The following is a 21,443-nucleotide window of genomic DNA, read 5'->3' as shown; positions in this document are numbered from 1 at the left end:
TGGCTACCCACCCAAACCCAGGGGGTAGCGGTGCGCGGACTGTGAGAGCGCCAGGCAGAGCATACAAAACCGTAGCAGCCTCAAATCTAATTTTATTTCAAAAATTCAGTTACATTGTGAGAAGATAAATTACTTCAAAAAGAACATTGTGGTTATGGCTCACGGAGAAAGTATGAGCGATGCTCATCATGATTATTGCTTCAATCTGTTCTTTGTCCTTTTCACAGTAACATGAACAGACCTTTCCAGTTAAGAAAACCCCTCCATTTCTCCCGCTCTCTATTTCCCTTGTAATATATTTCCTCGCTCTGGCTTAAAACAACAGTACCATCTCATTTCTTTGCAACTGTCAGCTTATGACAACAGGAGAGGAAGAGAAACTACTCCTCTTCTCATTCTCGCTCTTGTTGTCTTTCCTGCCGGCAGCACTTGGGGGAAACGTGTCCCACTGGAGCCGTGCCACAGTTTCACTAGTGCAGCCGTTCTCGTTTTACACGCTCATCTCTCCCTCCATCTATGAGCGAGCCACATAGATTATCCCTGCCTCCGAGCCAGGCCAGAGGGATGAAAGGGGGCGAGAGCCGAGCTCGGACTTTCAGGACAAACTGTAATTCTCCACTTTGTCTCGGGGACGAGAATCCATCTGCTCGCAGATTTAGTATCTCTGCTTTAAAGGGGCTCTGTTTACTCGAGTAGCTAGGTTTACACAGGCAAAGTGAAGAGTTCATATAAAACGCATTAACTGAGAATAATCCTTTTGGTCTTTTGTAAATAGGATGTAATGATGGGGGGATGTCCAGAGAGGGTAACCATTCTGAAAGAGGCTCAGAGAGGCCAATTTGTGTGCAGGCAGTGATTTGGATACTCTGAGGAGTAGGACTGTGGTTTCTGACATATCAGTATCAGTATTTACCTAATCTCAGACAGATACTGATGTAAGTACTGTTCTTTCATTCATGAGAAAAACTACAAACCTATACTTTCCTCCTCTGTTTTTTTTTAGCTCTATAATGTGTGAAACATGTCATTTATCTAAAATAGCAGTTGTGTGTTGTTTGTAGTACACTACCTGCCTGGTATAGAGCATTTTACAATTTCCTAAAACCAAAGCTCATATCTTCAAAGAGCTGTTTTGTCCCATCAATAGACTGAAAGCAATCGAGAAGCTTTGGCTTCACTTAAACTGTCATGTCGTCCATCTTTATACACAGTCTACGACTGCAGCCCCTTGTGACCCTCAAAAAACAAGCTGTATAGACAAAGGAATGGAACGATTACATGGGGGGAAATAGAGCAAAATAATATAAATCCACACTAACAGAGTACACTGAAGTACACGATAGCAGAACAGAACTTTAAAAGTTTGGAGTTTGGATTGTGGAATCATGGCTTATAGCCCCAGTGTCTCCACAGAGCTGAGCAGACATGGCCTCATGGGGCCACGTGCCGGCCCCATAAGGTGAGACAGAGCTTTAGGAAGACAACGTGGAGGGCAGCCAACAGAAATAAACGCTCCATGACATCATCCTCTGTCCTTCGACCTGCAGTCAATGACGGCAGCAGATAGAGCTCTGACTCTGGCACAGTAGTGAGTTACTGCCCTGTCAGTCTGTCTGTCATAAAGGCACACATGTAACTGATACACAGTATGAGCGGACACAGAGACAGTGAGCAGGCGTCTTTGTCCTTCATCAAGTCTACTAATTAAAGCGACTCAGCAAATTCAGCTCACTGGTTCTGTCGAATCATGTCTGGTGCAGAAATATAAACTTTATTGTCTGTCTGTACAAACTTGATATATGTGTCTGTGCTTTGTGGCGGCAGGTGTTTTTGGTGTGCGAGCGTGCGTGTTTGTTTGCTGCCAGGCTCCGGCTGTGAGCTCGGCATGAATGAGTGAGAGAGCCATAAACACCTGAGGAAACAGGAACACACAGACACTCTCTCTGGACTTTGGGGGGGTGGGGGGGGAGTCGTCATGCACAGCTCAGCTCTGGTTGTGGCGAGGCTCCAACCACAACACCGGGGCTGTTAAAGCCCCCCCCGGACAAGTCCCAGGGGGCACTGGAGCGGACGGAATGCAGGCCTGGGTTTAGAGGTTCAGGGGTACGTCCTGTTGTTAATGAGCCCACCTCGCTGGGCCTCTCTGGCTCTGAGCCCCCGACACTGCCTCACCAGCCACACCAGCGCTGCCACAACCACACTGGACCTGGGCCGCTGATGCATGCTACACTTCCTGCTCCCACTCCGACTCTGTGCCCCTCAGATGATCTCAATGAGCTGTGCGTCTCCAGCAAACAAGAAGAGTGTGAAGGAAAGTGCCTCGCCACGCTGAGATGGTCTCTAGAGCGCTGCAGGTGAGTGGATGAGACGTCACCCCAGACGATGCAGGGATAAAGGTGTTTTCTAAATGATGCTCGTCTTACACGCTCGACTAGTGCAAAGTAAACATCTGCACACATACACAGTCTTTCTGTGAAACACAGCCCTGGTCTCCATGCCCTTGTCTCCTGCTTTGTTTTGCTGACTTCCTGGTTACTTAATTTTGTTATTCTTTTGAATCCATTAAAAAATTAAATCAAGCTTTCTACCAGATCAGATGAATAACAACTGGATGACTGAATTTCCATGACTAGGTCAAAAAGTAATTACGGAAAAGCCGATGTTGCCACTCAAAGCTTTCTATAAACTCTTGTGTGACTTATTTTACAACTTTTTATTCATATGCTTCACTATTAGCTTACATGCCATTCAGGAATCCGTTTTTGGACCACAGACTGTATCTAAAAATGGACGATGCATCTCCACTTCCTCCCACTAATGAAGCTAAAATATCCTGGATACAAACGCTGCCATCGTGCACATTTGGAGCCAGAGTCTGTGCAGCAGTGATCAGGTGATGGAGCCTCGGTTGTGAGGTCTCTTCCATACACACGCTCGACCAATTGTGAGAGAGTCTCAGCGTCAATCATGAGGTTTTCACCCCATTTTAGCTGGGGCTCAATGCAGTCTAGGCTCTAGGTCCTGGGCCTAACTGAAGGAAGAAGTATGAACCACTCAAACTCAATTCTGGTTACCTGCTGTTTGGATTTGAATGTACGACTTTGACTTGAAGTTTGATAACTATGGAGTCTTGTAATCTCTGCTCGTCTGTGACACTAAGATCTCTTCAGCTTAAGGTGCCAGCTGTGTATGGCTTCGGCTTTACATATCATTTCATCTCCAGAGGCCAGCTCCATTATCCTCCTCTGTTTTCCTCTTCCAGCCAGTCAAGTGAGGTCATTTCTCTTTGGTCAAGGTGATCAGCTCCTTGAGGGAAATGCCTGCTCCTCTGTCAGGTTTGAGCTCTTAAAGCCGACCAGGCATGTCTCTAATTAGACCGAGTGCCGGTCCCGTTCATCCAAACCTCCTCTCCACTCTCGTCTTCAGTCCAGAACTAATCACAACCATCAGCACCACTCCCCTCATGCCCGCCGAGCACGGTATCAACTACATGAGCAAATGGAAATATATGCAAAGACCAGCTCAAAGTGGAGCTCAAGAGTCAGACAGGGGCAACGACTTTTAAATCCTGCACCTTATCCAAAAGTGCAGCCTTTAATGGCGGGGAAACTGAGACTGAAGGATGTTTGGGAGGTCTGTGATATGTGAGGCCGTAAATGATGTCACCACAACACACCACAGTAAGATCTCTGTGATGTGGTGGTCTGTTTGTGGTTTGGTGTACATGGGAGTGGAGGAGGGTCGATGCTCCAAGCTCCATGAAATCCCCACCCACGGAGCCACAACACTGGAGCGCCTTTTATGTGGTGTTGTATATATTTATGAACTCATAACAGAGACAAATGAGCAGCTCGATCATCAGGACTACTGGGAGGGTGCAGAAACCACGGTCTGATACAGTGTCACAGAAGAACTTCTGACCTAAAAGCAACAGTTTTCATTGTGTGTTGATGCGTTTGTGGTTCTGAATGTGGATAGAACTGGGAATGAGTTGGCGTCAAGAAGGAGACATGAGGGGTTTTACAGGGGACTCTCATGACTGGAGTTATTTTTTGGAGAAGAAGGCGCCAGCCCCCCGCAGGATAAGCGATAGAGATAATGGATGGATGGATTTCTGAAGAGTTTAACTTCTTCTTAACCAAATGAGGGAAAATCAGTCAGCAACAACTGATAATCACTTCATTATTAACATGTGACGGGTTCAACTTCTCCTGTTTGATAATTTGCAGTTTCTCTTTGTTTCAAATGAGACTAAATGGAACATCTTTGGGTTTTGGATATTTGGTTGCAGAAAACAAGACACGTTAATCCATCACCATTGCATTGACATAACGATTCATCAAATAGTCTTCCGAACACATTTTTCACTTGTGGCCTGGTTTATGAAGACAACTTGGACAATGTAGGCCGTGTCCCACTGCCATTGTAAGATGTTGTGTCTCAGCTGGTGTTACAGTATTCTTTGTTGTGTTGCTTGTTGTAGCTTAGAGGCTGAAAGTGGAGACAAGCCTTTATGCTTTAATGTGTTTTACGTCCATGATGATGTTACATGTGCTCCAACACTACTGTCTTTGAAAACTAAACTAAAAACATACATTTTTAGCTGTGCTTGTCTGGTTGACCGGTCTAAATGATTTTCATTTTTTTATCGTTAATTTCTTTTATTATTAAAATGTATATTATTATTAATTCCCGATCTATTTTTTTATTGTATTTTATCTTTCATTACAACTAATTTTAATAGTTTTGTATTGTTAACCCTATTTTTTGTCTTACTATTTGTTCCACATGGTTTTGTGGCTGCTGCTTCTGTGGTAGCTCACAATCTGTGCAGCACATTGCGCGTCCACCTGGAATGAAATGTGCCATATAAAGATGTGCTTGCGTACATTGTCTTTTAAACCATCAATAAAATAAAAAAATCAATCAGTTCATCAATACAATAGTTCTCAAGTTAAAACTAATGAAAATAATCTGTAGTTGCATCTCTATGTATTAGGATGAGGCTGAGTTGCTAAAGAAAAACACACTGTACAGTTGTATGAAGCTAAATAAAGAAGTAAGAATAAGAATAAAAGTGTGCAGGTGAGTGGATTTCTGATAAATTATTGAGATGGAGACTTGCATTAGATGAGGCCTTCAACTGGCAGCAACTGGGTCCATTGAACTCATCACAGCAGTATGGAACCTACAGGATCCAGGGCGCACCAGCTCCATCAATGCTGCCATTGTCTCTGCACTGACGTCACAACACCAAATATGCTTCATTACCTTCTACCTTGAGACACTGGCGCTGTGTTGTACCCCATAGTGCCTCCCTCCTGCCACTCTATACCTGCGAGCTGAGAGATGGTGATACGCTGAAGGGCAGGGAGCAGACAGGTTAAAGCAGCTTCAGTCGCTGAGTGGATCAGAGATGAGAGAGAGGAGATAGTGCCCACACCTCTGCTCGTGAGGAGGATTTAAAAAAGGTCAGGATTTTAACGGCTCGTCTTTATCTCTCTACATGATAAAAGCACTGTTACCAGTTCACTTGGCCTTATCTTGTCTTTCTTCCCTCTGCTCATGATTGCGTGACCTGTCGGGCTGTGAAGAGCCTGTCTGTTTGTGGGTCACGCAGTCAGCGCAGCAGTCCACTTAGTCCAGCACTGGGTGAAGGGAAAGGCCTCAGCTTTATTGGGGACAGAAGAACACTCCAGCTGCCAGGGCTCGGGTGTGTGTGTGTGTCTATTTTCAGGCTTTAAAGTTGTTGTTGCACTGCGCAGCTGGCACACTTCATTTCTCTCAGACTGCAGGAAAAATTGTTTTCAATGCTCTCCCCGGGGGAAGTTTGGGGAAATGATAAATAAATCAGTAAGCAGAAGAGGCATTTCCAGTCCAGGAGCCAGAAACATAAAATTTAACTCAGATTCAAGGTTAAGCATGTATGAAACTTGAAAAAAAGAGAAAGAAAAAGGTTCAGCGAAAGAATATGCATCTGTGTTTCTTGACGTCCACGTCCATTTATTTCAGATTTAACAGACGAAACACCAGAAGGTACAGGTCGAGAAATGGAGCGTAAAGCATTAAACCAAATGTGGCTCCTTATGTATAGGCTCAATAGCACAGAAATAAAAAGGAACTTATGATAAATAAAATTTACAATCGTATAAATAGGTACGTATGACTGAACTTGGCTGTGCTGGAGAAACATGAACTATAAAGACGCAGGGAGTTATAATTATAATCCTTGTGACCCCATAATTTTTATTCCACAGTCTGAAAGGCTTCTGCTGCTCAGTGTGCCCTGTATGTGGTTTGAATGGAACATTTCAAAATAATGTCATAATAATATTATCATAATTATTAGTATATATTCCAATTTAAATACCTGAACCCCTCTACGAAGTATAATTTGGGGATTTTTCATAATCCTGATGCACATACCAGCACATGCTTACATAAGAGCAAGACAGTACGAAGGAGAGGCAGACAGGAGGAGAAGAAGAAGAAGAAGAAGAAAGCTCTCCTCCATTGTTTGGTTTAGATAATTTTAGGTTGGCTACAGTCGGTATTTTCAGTGGTGTTGTTTGTTAATTAATGACTATTATGACAGTTCCCCTGAGAGGAACAGCGTGGGCTGCAAAGGCCTGGGCGCTCCCATGTCTAATCTCATCTGGGGCCCTCTGCCCAGTTCGCCTTAACTTCATCTGCTTCCAATTTGGGCTCAGCATTTGTGCATGAATATCAGCTGCTGTGGCCTTTTCTGCACGCTGGCTGCAGCTCGCCACCCTGCAGCCCGCCTCCCTGCATGTATGCATGCATTTTCTGTGTCTTTGCAGCTCTCGTCTCGTGAATGCATAAAAGCAGTGGGTGTGTGGATGCCGCTACATCAAATCCGTTTTTTGTGAATGAGCTAGAGCAAGAGAGACTCGCATTTTTTACATCTGCCAATGCAAACACAGGGGAAACCAGAAATGCTGCTGAAAGAAAAGAGGTGGGCTGAATGTAAAGGTGACTGTGATGTGTGCGGCTCCGTCTAAGAGGAGTGGGAGTGGAGGTCACCTGCTCCGGTTCAGCCCCATCCTCTCTGACCTCAGGCTGGGGTCCCTCCACTCACAGCTAAAGCTGTGCCGCCATTAAAGCAGCTAATCACAGTGAACAGCTGCATCCTTCACTATACAAATTCTCAACACCTCTCTCTCCCACCCACACGTTCATTCTGGCAGTCAGACAGACACATGCACCGACGTCCGTGCACTCCCACTCTTCCTTCGCTAATGGCAAGCTGCAGCCGACTGATGTTTAAAGCGTGGGGTTTAGCGTGTAGGCCTGTGATAAGCTGCGCTGAGCTGTGAAAACACAGATTACATTTCTGCGGCTTATTACAGACAGCGCGCCTCTGCCTCCCAGCCATACCGTAATTGCAGCCCAAAAACCGCAGCCTCCGCTTGGCTGCGAGATATGGCTTGATGGGACCCCCCGCGGCAGAGTTTTGACAGCCGTGCTAATTCAAGTCTACGTCCCCCCCCCACATGTTTTGCTGCACAGCGGCCCCCCTCCTGTGATAAGCCCCAGCCGTATTTTCTTTTAAGTGCCTTCCTCCGTAAATAAAATCAGGGCCGTGATGTCAACTGTCAACTAGTGTCATCGTCATACGTTTAAGACGCCGTCAAAATTAGAAGATAGAGGGCGAGGGTCCAAAATGCAAATGAATGTTATAGATTTCCAAGACTGCTGAGTGTGCAATCACATTTCACTGCGGTACTATATGTGGATGCTGATGCAGCCTGTATGGGACAGCTCTAATGTAATAATCTAATATTTAAATGTTACATTCGATATTCTCATGTCAAAGAATTACCTCCAAATGATATATAATTTTGATATCTGTGTTTAATGTAACGTAAGTTGGGATATCCCATCTGAAAACAAGCATTTACTTACTTGGAAATGCCAAAGCCAACCAAGCATACATTAAATCCCTGTTTCTGGCAGCCAATGAAAGTGCCTACATCTGCAAATACTTAGCCCTTTTTTTTTTCTCAGGCTCAATCAGAGATAAAGCCCATTGTGTTCCAGGTCCAGAAGTAAGACAATATCTCCCAAACCTCATAGAAAACAATTAGGACTCAGTAATTACACCATTGGCCTGGAATTCCAGCCAAAAAGAGAGCGAATGTGAAAGGTGCCTGTCTGATGCAGTGTTATCTTACTCCGCTTGGACTCTGATGGAGAACGTTTGTTTATAAGCCTGGGTGTGATGTCATGTTTTGCTTTTGAAGCCTTAAGTTTGAACAAGAGAGGCCAAAAAAATCCTCACAGGAGTGCGACTGGATGACAGAACGGCCTGATCTCTTCCCATAAAGTTCTCTCATTTATATCTGCTGCTTTGTGTCTGGAAACGCATGATTCCAAAATTTAAACAGAGGTTATCTTAGGTTTAGACTGGACCTGTTGATTTACAGATGTTGACCTGTCGGCTGGCAGGCGGAGGGGTGAGGACAGAGGGACACAAGAGAAAACAACTCTCTCATCTCCATTTAAAATGTAAGCGCACCAATAAACATGCTCTGGGTTTATAACGCACTTCCTTTCCCTCCCTTGCACCTTAACGCAGCCTCAGCCCCAGAGTCCTGCTGGAAATGGATGTTATTGAGATCTGCTGTAAAGCACAGCGGCCTTGGGAGTCAGACATGGCCAGGGGCTTTGGAGGTGGCCTGGTGAGAGAACCGTGGAAGTTAAAGTGGAGCCACATAAGTAAATGAACGGATCATACACATTTTCCACAGTCTGAGCAGAGGAAAAAGGAAACGGTGAGAGCGAAGGTATATGACCAACACCGGAAGTCTTAAAGGGCATATGTATCTGGCTCTGGCTTTTATGAGATTTATGAGATTAAAAGCAATACTTTATTAATGTCAGATCTAGACAGTAGATTTCAAACAGTGCAGGAGGATGAGAGCCGCTTTTATATAACAGAGATGCTTCATTTACCATGCCTTTGTAATAAAGCCATACTCAAGGTCAAACAAGTGCTTAGAGCTGTCTGAAAATCTGCAAAGAAATGTGTAGAGATTTGCAGATGGAGCCACACACAGGTATTAAGACCCTGGATTTAAAACTTGCACCCACTGAACCGTGAACGCAGCTTTAACTTCACTTTGCAACACTACAGCAGCAGATTTATGCACAATCCTGTTTCCAACTTTGCCCGTGTGGCAAGATTTTACTTCTCCTTAAAGCGCCGAATGAGGCCGACAGCAGCGGGATATCAGGTTCTGAGCTGGCAAGAGGTTCCGCTCACACGGCAGCCACAGAACAAAGCGCTGGTGGCCCTGGATAGCATCCATGGTGCCGGAGAGTAAAGGCCCCCGTGAATGGGACCTGTCACTTCCACTCAGCGCCGCCTGTGATCTGAGCCACCCGTAACGACGCTCAGATAAGTGGCTAATCCAAGCATCCCTGTCGGCCCGTCAGCCCCCCAATGCCATGACAACCGGAGGGGAATCTCCTCCAGCAACAACTTAATTGGATAATTTCCTCCCATGTTTGACTGTGTGTTCCTCTGTCTTTGTTAAGCAAAGTCTGGTTTGTGCTTGACTGTGAATGAGTTTCTTGACTTTGAGAGAGAGGAAGGTCTAAGACAACCACCATATTCATGCAGTCCTGATGTGTGTCATGTGAAAACAAGCCGGAGAATTGGAGCCATTTCTCCAGTCGAGGCCACAGTGAAGCACACGACAGACGGCTGAGAGTTGTTCTCAGCTCACCGAGGAGGGAGAGCATTAAAGAGAAGAACGGCCTCTGCTTTCAGCACCACAGAAAGTTGACCACTCGTAACTACTGTAAACATTTATTGTCCTTTGTGTCGCAAAGCCCGGTGATTTATGTTACACCCAGTCAAGTCCTGGGTCCCGGCATAAACAGACGCTCCACCCTTCTCCCCAGACTGCTGAGACCCAGGGGCCAGTGCCAGGGGAAGTCATTACACACTGTGTGTGTGTGTGTGTGTGTGTGTGTGTGTGTGTGTGTGTGTGTGTGTGTGTGTGTGTGTGTGTGTGTGTGTGTGTGTGTGTGTGTGTGCGTGTGTGGTGGGCAGCTACTGTAGTTGAAAAATGAAAACAACAGTCGGTACGAGCAAGGGATGAGAGCCGGGTTGCAGCTGGACCATAAAACTCCAAACCAACCACACAAAAGAATCAACCCTCACACTGACTCTTAGAAGGAACACATTAAAACTGATTAATAAAGTGAAGGGAAGCTGACTCACCCCGAAGACGCTGAGGGATCTTGTTTCTTAACTTCATTTTAAAGACAGAGGCAGCCTTATGTAAACCTAATGGGAATCACTCCTGTTTGTAAGTATTACTTGTACACGTGTATTGGAAGGCACAGCGGCAGGCTATAAGACGGCAACGCAAAAGAGAGCGATGCAGATGGTGGTAAATGAATAAACTGAAAGATGTAAAGAGTGATAAAATGAGGTAATGGAAAGACAGGAAGTGGAGGGAGGACAGAAGACTGAACAATTTTGAGGTAACTTCTTCCTCTGAACAATTTCTTGGTCATAGATTACAATGTTAGCCCCCTGTGAGAGTCCAACGTGTCTGTAAATCCATGAAAACCCTGCTTCTCTCCTGACTTACCTTCTTCACAGGCAGCGCCGCTGAATCCTGGACAGCATTTCCACTCCAGAGAGGTCACTGTGCGGTACACAACTTTGTAGGAAGGTCTGACAACGGTCCTGTAGCTGCAAAAAGAGACACAAACTCTCAGGTTAGCTGTCGGATGATGATGCGAATGATTTTTCGGACTCACTCGCCCTTATATTCGGTCTTAACAATATGACTTGACTGTGGCATGAACTGGAGTCACTTCAGCTGCTTTCAGACATGCACTGAATTCCGGATAACCTCCTGATATTATCCGCAGAGGTGCTGTAGGTGAGAACGCGACTGTCCGACGCCGAGGGATCCTCCTTAGTTTTTCCTGCCAGCCCCCAAGTGAAAACGTTGGATATTGTCTGAGTGAGTCCATGTGAGAATGCAGCAGAAGATTATTGGGAGGATTCATAGAGAGCGGAGGATTCAACGTGAGCAAGTGGGACTGTAGAAGAATACAAATAGCTTAGTAGAAAAAAGAGATGTAATACAAGACAAATATGTCAACTTGTAAAGACTTTTACAAGTTGACATATTAGTCTTGTATTACATCTCGTGTATTACAACAAAGATTTGGGGAATAAAGGCTGACGATGTTGTAAACTAAATTTCTAGAGCTGAATTTATAAGTAATGTTCTGCCTCAACGCTCTGGAGATTTCCTGATAGTGTGAACATGTCAGAAGTGTTATTCTCTATTATTTCCAGAGTTCATGTCTGAAAACGGTGATACAGTGAAGCTAAGAGAACACACTTCAAGTCACAGAACAAATATTTTTTTTTCTAGAACATTGGTTTGGTTATTAATGTCCTCTTTGGTTAAAGTTTTTTACAGGTGCAAAATATAAAACCCCAAAGGTCGTACTCGCACATAATGTTTTAGGTGTTTTAAAGTTGTTTCCCCTCGTTTGAGTGTTCACATCTCAGTGGTATGTCAATGCATTAGTGGTACATTCCGTTGGCCTCCTCACCTCCCTCCTGTACATCCCTGTGGCCAGCGGCATGTCTGGTAGACTCGCTGGAGAATTGTCCCGTTCTGCACCTGGCACGTCACTGTCTTGGTGACCGTATGAGGACACCAGTTCCTGACGGGAGAAATAAAGGGAGAGGAAGTCAGTAATCCAGAGTTGAGAATAAAACAACAGCAGCAGCGTCAATTTGTTATTCTTAGACACAGAGGGAATAAAAGCCCATTTTCAAAGTAAATAATTCAAGGAAGAGCCGTGTATATTTTATAAACACCTTCAGACAAGTGCACTCACACTACAGCACTCTCATAAAAGTAAATTATCCATGCAGTCACAGTCAATGCTCTGTTGTCTCCTTGTGGGATCTGATTCTTCTCTCCCGTTTCCCCACCCTTTTGTTTTGAAACTTCTTTATGGTGTTTACACAGTTTTTTATCAGCCGCGAGATTTGCAGGAGTGCATTGTGGGCAGTATTTACATTGCAGCATCTCCTCGGTCAATACACATCCGTTTGCACTTGGCTCTCAGGGGAGGTAAAGTCTCGCTGGAGGGAGCACAGAGGAAGACGAGGTCTCGTAGGGGGATTAAAGCTTTTTATCACCGGTTAATGTTGGGTCATGAGTCCACTCGCTTTCCACAGAGGACCTGCGAGACATTATGAGGATTCACTGAGGCTGTTAAGAGCCTGACCTGCTTATGTAAAGGTCAGAGATCTGATAGTGAGGATATAAACACTTAGAGCAGGCAGAGTCATGTGTGCTCACCTATGGCCACAAACTCTAGAAGAAGAATTTGATATATTCTCCTCCTTTTTCCACATTTGTGAAACCATGAGGCTAAAAGCACCACAAATGAGTAAGGGAGGAGATGACCAAAGTTTAGCACCAGAGGCAGGTTTCATCTCATCCCTCTGAACGGCTTTAATACATGGAAAACAAAATATACCCTTATTAGTATTAATTTGTATGGATATGTTGGAGGAGAAACAAGGAGAACCATTACTATAGGCTGTGTTTACACAATCAATAAGATGTATGGAAAGGGGGCTCTAAGTCGAAACTACAAAGGAGGCTTGTTGTGGCTTGTAGCACAAAACTGCACTTTGTGTGTTCCAATGCCAATGTGTGTGCAAGAGAGGGAGGGCTGTTTGTCAATATGTGAGACCATGTGTGTGTGTGTGTGTGTGTGTGTGTGTGTGTGTGTGTGTGTGTGTGTGTGTGTGTGTGTGAGCAGTTTACAATAAAGGAAAGTGCCAAAGGCGGAGGATGCGGAGCAGCCCAGAACCACCTCACATTAACAATCTGCACATGTTGCAGTGGCCGCACACACACAAACCTGAAGCTCTGAGAAATGTCTGTGTATGACTGCACTTACTAGTACTTTTTGACAAAGGTCTCTGTCCCAGATAAGATACAGATAAATAAATAAAGACCACTTGATTCTATCAGTGGCTTCAGAACTCCCTTCTTTGTTCTGCACCTTCGCCCTGAGTCCTGGGTTATTTTGGCCATTTTTTAAATTCTATCAATTTTGCTTTGTATTTCACAATGTAAAATGTTTAGCGTGCCAATTTATTTCAGCACAACATTGCCTACATTTTTCACTTTAACAAAATACATCAACATATTCAACAAAAAACACAAGACACATCACGTGATTTGATCACGCTGGCGTACACAGCATGTATGAAATGTGTCTCAGACCGTGATCGGGACAAAAGGACCAAGGTTTGGTCCGTTCAAAAGAGGGGGTCTTGGTCGGAATCAAACTGAATCATTACTAGTTTGTTTGCAGTGAAAACACTTTTTAGGATGGTTCAGACGTTTCACTTGAAGTTGACGAAAGCTTGTTACCCATTAAAGAATAAAAGGAGAAAAATAATGACAAGAAAAGTAAGAATTAGTTGCTGTAGAACATCTGGAGAAGAGGATATGAACTATTGCTTTGTAATTTGGTTAAATGGGCCAACTTGAAAAACACTCTCTGAAACTGAGAGAGTGAGAGGATCAATGTCAAGTGAAGGGAGACGCAGCACATGAACATGATGATGACAGGACGTAGGTGTGTCATGCTAAGAGTTCACGAAATTGCAATGTGAAACCAAAACTGAGTGAACATGATGTAACAATAACATGAACCTTGGTTCAGTCATTGGTTCTTTCAGGTGTGAAAACAGCCTGAGACAATATATCCCACTAACAAGTCAAAGGAACTCTGCAGACACAGTTTGAATTACTCAAATATTTGTCTATAAAAGTGAGCGGGCAATTCCTCTGCCACACATGCTATCTAAATATATATATATGTATATTTATTCATCAGCCATAAGGCAACAAACACAGATTTATATGATCTGGTTTCTGTCCCTTGTCCAGAAAGACCTGCTCTGATTGGTGTAAGGTTTCAAACACTGAAGGAGCTGTGGTCAGGTGGAGCTGGACACTGGGTACCCCCACCACCCAGCAGACTAATATCGGAGGTTCCCAGGCTGAGAGGACGTTTCACCTGGGAACAGCTAAGACAGTCACCAGGGGGTACGAGGAGGGAAGTGAATTGAGTTTTATGGTCTCCCCCTCTCTCTTTGCATTGTACTTATGCAATTACCAAAGAGGAAATGCCAACCACTGCTACTGCTGCAGTGAATAAAAGAACTAAAGCAGCTGGCATTACAGACTTCACCGTTTCCCAGATGGCTTTGCAACCAATACCTGCATTACCTACATAACTTGCTAAAGCTGAGTCAAAATAATTACAAGGCAGCTAAAACAATACTTTCTTTCACTGCAAAGGGGACGGAGATGATGATGTATTCCTGGTATTACCTGCAGGCACAGGTCACACCATTATCACCTCTGGGATGTAAAAGACTGAATATTAAATATCTGTCTTATTACAGAGCCCTGAAGCAACAATCCCACTCATATTGTTCCTGAGAACTGCTACACAATGGACTATTGAGTATTGAAATGATAATAAAGCAACGCAGGTGCATGGTGCGCCCAGTCTTTAACTGTCAAAGGTTTCCTAGTCAACACCTTCTTCTTACTGCAGGCGCCCCAGTGTTATGAAGTGTGAAACCCAGCGGCACCGTGCTGTTTCACTGGCAAAGGCACCAACGCGGGCCCTCGGTGAGTATCAGGTCTCTAAGCACACATGGCACACACTGAATTGCCAGACCCAAGCTAAATAAATCTTCAACCATCTCTCAGAGTCACACATATCCACAGCCAACAGTTAAGACAGAAATCCACGATTTTAAAGGGACGGAAAAATCACAGCTTTGGCCCATCTGTTCCTCAACGCCACGGACGCCAAGACAGTAAAAACGCTGGAGAGCAACAAAAAAACTTTGCTGAAGAGTAAATGATTGCAAATGCTGACAGAGAGCTTGTGAACTTGTCAAAAGGGTTATGTGGTGTATTCTGGTTACTGAGCATGCCCTCATCGTGCCCTGCTTTCTGTGCAGTCATTCATGATCACACTACTGAGTTGGTGCACTTTCAGCAGCAGACTGTGTGGGGAGGAAGGAGCTGGGAGTTGAGCCGTGTGAACTCACAAGAGGGCTGACGAGGGTAAAAAAAAAAAAAATGAAAATCTCAGTAACTCCCTTTCCTTCCACCCATCCATTCATGTTCTGTGGGAGGAGGGACCTACAGTCAGAGAAATGTTTGAAATGCAGGATGGATATGAATCTAGAGGAATTTCTGTAGATCTCTGTCTGTTGGAAAAATACTTGGGGGGAACAAAGGACAAAAGAGATGTGGCACACGACCAGAGGAGAGGAGAGGAGAGGAGAGGAGAGGAGAGGAGGGGTAGGAGGAGAGAAGAGGAGAGAAGAGGAGAGGAGAGGAGAGGAGAGGAGAGGAGTGGAGAGGAGAGGAGAGGAGAGGTAATTTTATCATAAAGGTCAGATAAGGGAGCTTCCCATGGGAAAAGGGAAGAGAAAAGAAAGACAATTATGAAGCAGTGTTGGTCCCGCGGGGGAAAGAAGAGGCGTAAGATAAATGTGCTGCAACAACAAAAGACAAAGCGGGAAAAAAGACAGAGAGTAGAGTCCCTGTGAAATTAATGACGAGAGGGGGATACGACATTCCTGGAGTCCTAATCTGCAGCTTTTAGGGAGAGCAGAAAGAACCAGAGGAGCCTATGAGAGAGCAGCGTGAAATGAAGTGTGACAGAAGATGAATAATCTATCTGACAAGAGTTATGTTCAGTTTGCATTTGAAGAATTATGAAGTAAGACAATAGAGAAGATTAGTGCTGGTGGGATACGGAGCTGCGTGTTCAACGCTGTGCTGTGTTTTCCTTCATCGGAGGACACTGAAGACCATGAAAGCACCTCGGTGAGGCCTTGAAGGTCAGGGCTAAGTGACTCTTCACAGCAGCCGCACAGGAGCAGGACAAAAACTCTCATTTGTCTTTGTCTGTTTTGAGCTTTCAGGCCTGGACACCTGTGAGCTTTAAGTGCGTCACTGTGTGTAACGGGTACGTGCATCTTTAAGTGTCTGAGGCAGTAAACACCTGCTCTGCTCATCATGAATGAGATTCTGCAAAACGTGTCACTCGCAGAGTGTGAGTGAGACACTGGTGCAGGACTGAAACTGACGGTTCATTTCTCGATTCATCCTTTATTTAATGAAATTTGAGAAAAGAAAATCCTAAAATATCCATCACAATTTCCCAAAACCAAAGGTGACGTTTTCAAATGTCTTGTTTCATCCAGCCAACAGTCTTAAACCTGAGTGAAACCTTTTACAATTAGAATGTCACTCAGTCAAGCGCATACCTCCTTCAAGGCCCAACTAATTTCCCACACTCACAGATATCAGTTCCCTAAATGTGCTCTGGGAAACCTGTAAAATGTCGAAAAACATCTTTAAACTTTAAAGAAAGTGATAAAAGAATTCCTGGATCCCTGACCCCTGACCCAGATCTGTGCCAATTGCCAATTCCCTGATTCGTACCACATCCTTCCACCAAGTTTTGTGGAAATCCATTAGTTGTTTTTGTGTAATCCTGCTGATAAACAAACAAACAAATCAATTTAATTAACAGTTTGGTGTATAAAACATCAGAAAATAAACAAAGAAAAGAGTGCAAGGTGTTGTCTTACAAGGTCTTATTCCCTCAGTCAATGTATTCACCGCTGTCCATTTGTTTGTTTGTTTGTTTGTCAGCATAATTACTCAAAAACTAAGACTTGCAGGAAACTTGGTGGAAGATCCTTTTAAATTTTGTTTAAAAAAAATAATTGTAATCTCTTTCTTCAACATTGTGAGAGCATTGTAGGCATTTGTTTCCGAGATTTGTATTGATTTCTCAGAGAACAATTCATTGAATCTTAATCAAAACAAATCAGGCATGTTTAGGAGACTTAGAGAGAAGGTATATTAGCTCTACTGAGTGCCATTCTAGTTTTGTCCTGCCACTCAGTCAAAAATCAAACCTATGTTACCATCATGTAAAATCATATTTGAAATTTGTTTCGCTTTAACAGCGACTCAAATTAATCTATCAATGAAATAGTTGCAGATTATTTTGGGTTTCTAATCAATTAATCGTTGCAGCTCCTCACTGGTGTATGGTCTCGCTGTGTACGAATAATCCCAATGCTGGAAATCACCCATCTCTAATCATGTATCTGTACAACTGGGAGCTCATACCCTGCATGAACAAGTTACCTGAACAAACATAAAGTGAAGTTGCCTAAGCAGTCAAATCCAAAGCCAGTTTTAAGCCACTCAGGACCCAGCAGAGTGGAATTGTCCGTCTTCATTCCCATGCTTAGAGAAAATGTGGATATGGTTAAGATGGGTGAGGAATGAGGGCGGCCACAGGGCTCAGACTGCCTGTCAGACCATGACAAGTCCTCTGAGGGAGGATAAAGAAGTGGGCGAGACAAAAAGTAAAGAAGCAGCTCCCTCAGTAACCCCTCAGCGTACTGAGCTCATATAGTCATTAAGAACACCAAGGGTGAACGAACACTTTATCAGCTCCTCCACAGAGCGAGCGCTACAGTCCAGAAATTACTCAGGAGCTGTTAATCCCCTTTGATTTGGGTAATCACTGTGTGAAGACAGGCAGGTATGGGAGGATGTTCACAGTGATGTTTTTTTGTGACAGAATCCTTTCCCCCAGTTTGCTAAAATGAATATTTATTTCCTTTCAAGTGCCTGAGCCACAATGACAAGTTAAGTCTCTGTCATTGAATGTCAAGTTGTTAATGCCGATGAGAGCCTTCTGTTGTCTGAAGTCCCTCGGCCACCGGCTTTGTTGACACACCATAAACTGATGCTCTCACAGATCGGGCCACACAGCAGGTGGATCGAGACTTCCAGCTCCTCTGGTGTCACCTCAAACCCGCTGACCTCTCCGCCTCCGGACATGGCGGTTGACTCACAACCAACAACAGCTTCTTCTCTGTCCCATCCCTGCCATTCCTCCTCTGCCGCACACAAACAGCGGCGAGCCGACTGTAAACTCACATTCCCTTCCCAAAACAAGCCCAGATGCAGCGGAGTCCCAGCTGCCTGTGTTTAGTAAACACGTTCCACAAACCTCTGGCCGTGAGTGACAGGGGGAGCTGAGTGGTTGAGGTGATGTGAGCCGGTGGAGCGAGGCTGCGGGGAGCTCTGAAAGCCACCTGGACACACCCAGGAGAGAGGGGCCTCCTCAGAGGGGTAGGGGGTCTCATGCAGGCTCCAGGACCAGGCTTAGCCCACACACACACACACACACACACACACACACACACACACACACACACACACACAGGGCCTGACAGCATAAATATTTGCACGAAGGTAAACCTCCTCTCATCACTAAGCACTGGCTGGTCTCCGAGCTAAACACTGGCCCTGTGCAGGAGGGAAGCAGAGCTGGGTGATGCTCTCGTCTGTGTTTAGTCTCACGATTGTCTCCTTCAACATACGTTTTTTTGAGTCTGTCTGAACCCCCTTTCATTCAGTGACCTTTCCTGTGCACTATAGTAGAGGCGCATGAAAAACTCATTGACAAATTCAGGATGCACCCTGGGATCCACACAGGTTCTCAGAGGAGCAGCAGATGTTGATGCTGCTGCTGCTGCTGCTGCTGCTGCTGGGTTAAGAGACAGAGGCAGAGGTGCTCTCGGGAGCCTCACAGAGAAACGTGGGTGAGCTGGGACGACAATGGAAGTCAGCAGAGCTATGTGTACTGCCAGCACAGGAAAAAGGAAACAAAGTGTCGGGAAGACAATAGGAGCTGCTAGATGGATGGAGATGGGAGTAACTCTGCAGAGTCATGCATTAAAGGGCTGCTGGGGTCAAATACACACTGTTAGAACAGATAAAAGCAAAACATGATGCCCTACTACTTACTTCAGGATACTCTCTGATCCAAACTTGATACACTTATATTTCATTTATTCATTTCATTTCTTTATTTCTTTATTTTCATTAATTGTTATTAATTAAGGATGATGGGACTGTGATGGGATGTGGAGATTCAGTGAAGTAATTTTTCTATCTCTCCTTTGGAAGAGTAACTTCTGTAAAGGATGATATTCTAAGAAATAAAGAGCATAAAAACATAAAGAAGCAATAAAGACGGTTTGTGTGCATGTAACAGGACACGAGTCAGGATTAACATACAAAGCAGTGTGTAGGTATATGGCAGTACGATGACTGGATGCTTTCTTTACCTTTTCTGGTAGACGGAGGTGTGGGAGGCTGCTGAGTAGGTCTTGTAAAGTCCCGTCTTCCAGGTCCCGTCCACGGCCGCGCTGAGCCAGAGCAGCAGCACCGTGCACAGCAAACTTTTCCTGCAAAGCGCGGACACGCTCTCCCGTTGGCGCGGTCCCATTCCCGTGGCATCCACGGCCAAACGGCCAGAAGAAAAAAGTTTTTTCTATGACGAGCCCAACTTCCCCCGGTGAGAAAACAGACCGGTGAACGGATCCAGCTATCGGGGGGAATCTGTCAAACAGCACCGGGTCGGCAGGAGAAGACACGCATCCTATTCACCACAGAGGCAAACGCGCAGTTAAGTTGAAACACGATTTCTGGCACTAGTTCGTGCGTAAAAATTTGCTTTGGTTAAATCCTGAGTGCGCCAGAGGAAAATGCCACCCCTGAAACCCCCGCCTCCCGTTCGCCTAACACAGATCTGCAGTTTGTAAAGCTTGCGCACAGTGAGTGTGTGAGTGTGCGTGTGCGTCCTCGTCCTCCTCTCCCTGCTCTGCCTGCCTCCGTCTCTGTGAGCGCGTAACGAGCCGAGCCTCTGCAGCAGCGGGCATGACACCACTTTTATAGTCTCCTCGGGTCCTTTGAAAAGCGCAGCCTGCTGGGTCTTCTCTCCTTTTTTCCACCCTCCCCAGTTTCTACCTCTCGCTGAGGACAATGCGCGCTTAAGGCGACGGCACGTTACGCACGGCATTTGTTCTAAACGAATTATGAGCTGCAGCTTCTCAGAGGTTCTTATGAAATCCCTGGAACTGAGCCCGAGATGAGGAACTGCTTTTTAACATGAGAGGATATAAAACAAATCTATCCATCTATCTACCCATCCATCCTTCTATCCACCCATTCATCCATCCATCCATCATCCATCTCTAAGTGTCAGGTTACAGTGACCTCTCTCTACCTGTGCATTGGGGACATGTAGGTTTGCATTCATTAACCACAGAGCTGCTCCTGCTCCAAACTAAATATCTGGCCCTGCAGCTGAGAACTCAGGCCCAACATGTTGATCTGTGGTTTGGGGATGACTACAGCTCTCAGGGCCCACGAGCTGAGCTGCAGGTTTCACCAGCTGTGATGCTGTGGACTGCAGAGAGAACTGGTTGGCTGGTGAGGTTCTCAGCTGGTGAGAGATGGTGTTAACATTCAGACTGGCACAAAATCGCCACCTCACTTGGGGAATGGGGGAGCAAATGTGTGACTGAGTGAGCCCACCTGCTCTCAATCACAATAAAAGGAAACTAGGATTGGGGGGGTGGGTGTGGAAAAAGATGTGCCAGAGTTTTTTGTTTCAGGGCACCCTTGGCATTTTATGAGGCCGTTCGGTGCAGAGCAGGAACTGGAGCAGTGTAGGGTTCATGTAAATCCCACAAGCAGCTGAAAATAATTTGACCTCTGAGGAGGGAGACGGGGTTGGTTCCATTGAGAGGATTTCTTTCTCCCCTCATGTCTCTCCTTTCTCTCCTACTTCCATGAGTCCCTTCCCTTTTATAGTTCAGACAAAAAGAGCAGCATTGCCTATTGTCTGTGTAGTTTAGTGATCTGTTCACTCATATAAAGTGGTAGTGACTTAAGCAACACACCACTTTCCCTTTTTTCAGCAGGGGAACATAAGTCACCCCCTGCTGTGTTTGGTTGTAAACATGCTGCAATCCTCACTCTTTATGATTGTCATGCTACTACTCTACCACTGGGCTCTTTTGGCCTGCACAATACTGTAATGAGAAGCATGATGATGATCTCAAATGAGGGCAGCGACCTTTAAGAAAGAGACTTGAGTAAATTTAACATATTTTCATGTTGCTGGTTGTTTAGTCAAACCTGCAGATCCCTGTTTACAGCTGCACGACTACATGATGTATGTTGTCGACGTTACGCCACACCAGTTCTCCAGAGGCTGTTTGATTAGTTTTTTAGAATAAACATCACCTGCTTTAACATGCTGACCTCAGCAGCCTCTGTTACTCAGTGCTGCACTAGATCTGCTACCTATTCTGCAGAGAAGACTTGAAAAAGCTACTTGGGCAAAGTGGAAAACTTTAGCAACCTTTGCTCGTGTTGTATTTTCCACTGTAGGCAGAAGCTTATGTTTCCCATACAACCTCAGCTGAAATG

General features: G+C 45.0%; 1 protein-coding gene across 3 annotated transcripts in view; it reads right to left on the bottom strand.

The window, feature by feature from the left end:
- Positions 1-20,028, bottom strand: part of emid1 (EMI domain containing 1) — a 51,464-nt gene extending 31,436 nt beyond the window's left edge. For 2 of the 3 annotated variants that reach the window (XM_035166739.1, XM_035166742.1), the window contains exons 1-3: positions 19,292-20,022; positions 11,614-11,727; positions 10,629-10,732 (exon numbers count right to left, since the gene is read on the bottom strand). In XM_035166739.1, the coding sequence (XP_035022630.1) occupies positions 10,629-10,732; positions 11,614-11,727; positions 19,292-19,452 (379 nt within the window). In that variant the 5' untranslated portion in view covers positions 19,453-20,022. Of the gene's footprint in view, positions 1-10,628; positions 10,733-11,613; positions 11,728-19,291 lie in introns of all 3 variants that reach the window. The other variant, XM_035166740.1, reaches the window with a different exon arrangement.
- Between the last annotated feature and the right edge of the window lie 1,415 nt (positions 20,029-21,443).

Source organism: Hippoglossus stenolepis, chromosome 9 (genome assembly GCF_022539355.2).
Source record: "Hippoglossus stenolepis isolate QCI-W04-F060 chromosome 9, HSTE1.2, whole genome shotgun sequence".
NCBI classification, from domain to species: Eukaryota; Metazoa; Chordata; class Actinopteri; order Pleuronectiformes; family Pleuronectidae; genus Hippoglossus; species Hippoglossus stenolepis.
The sequence above is the reverse complement of the archived record's forward strand: the minus strand, read 5'-3'. Positions and strand labels throughout refer to the sequence as shown.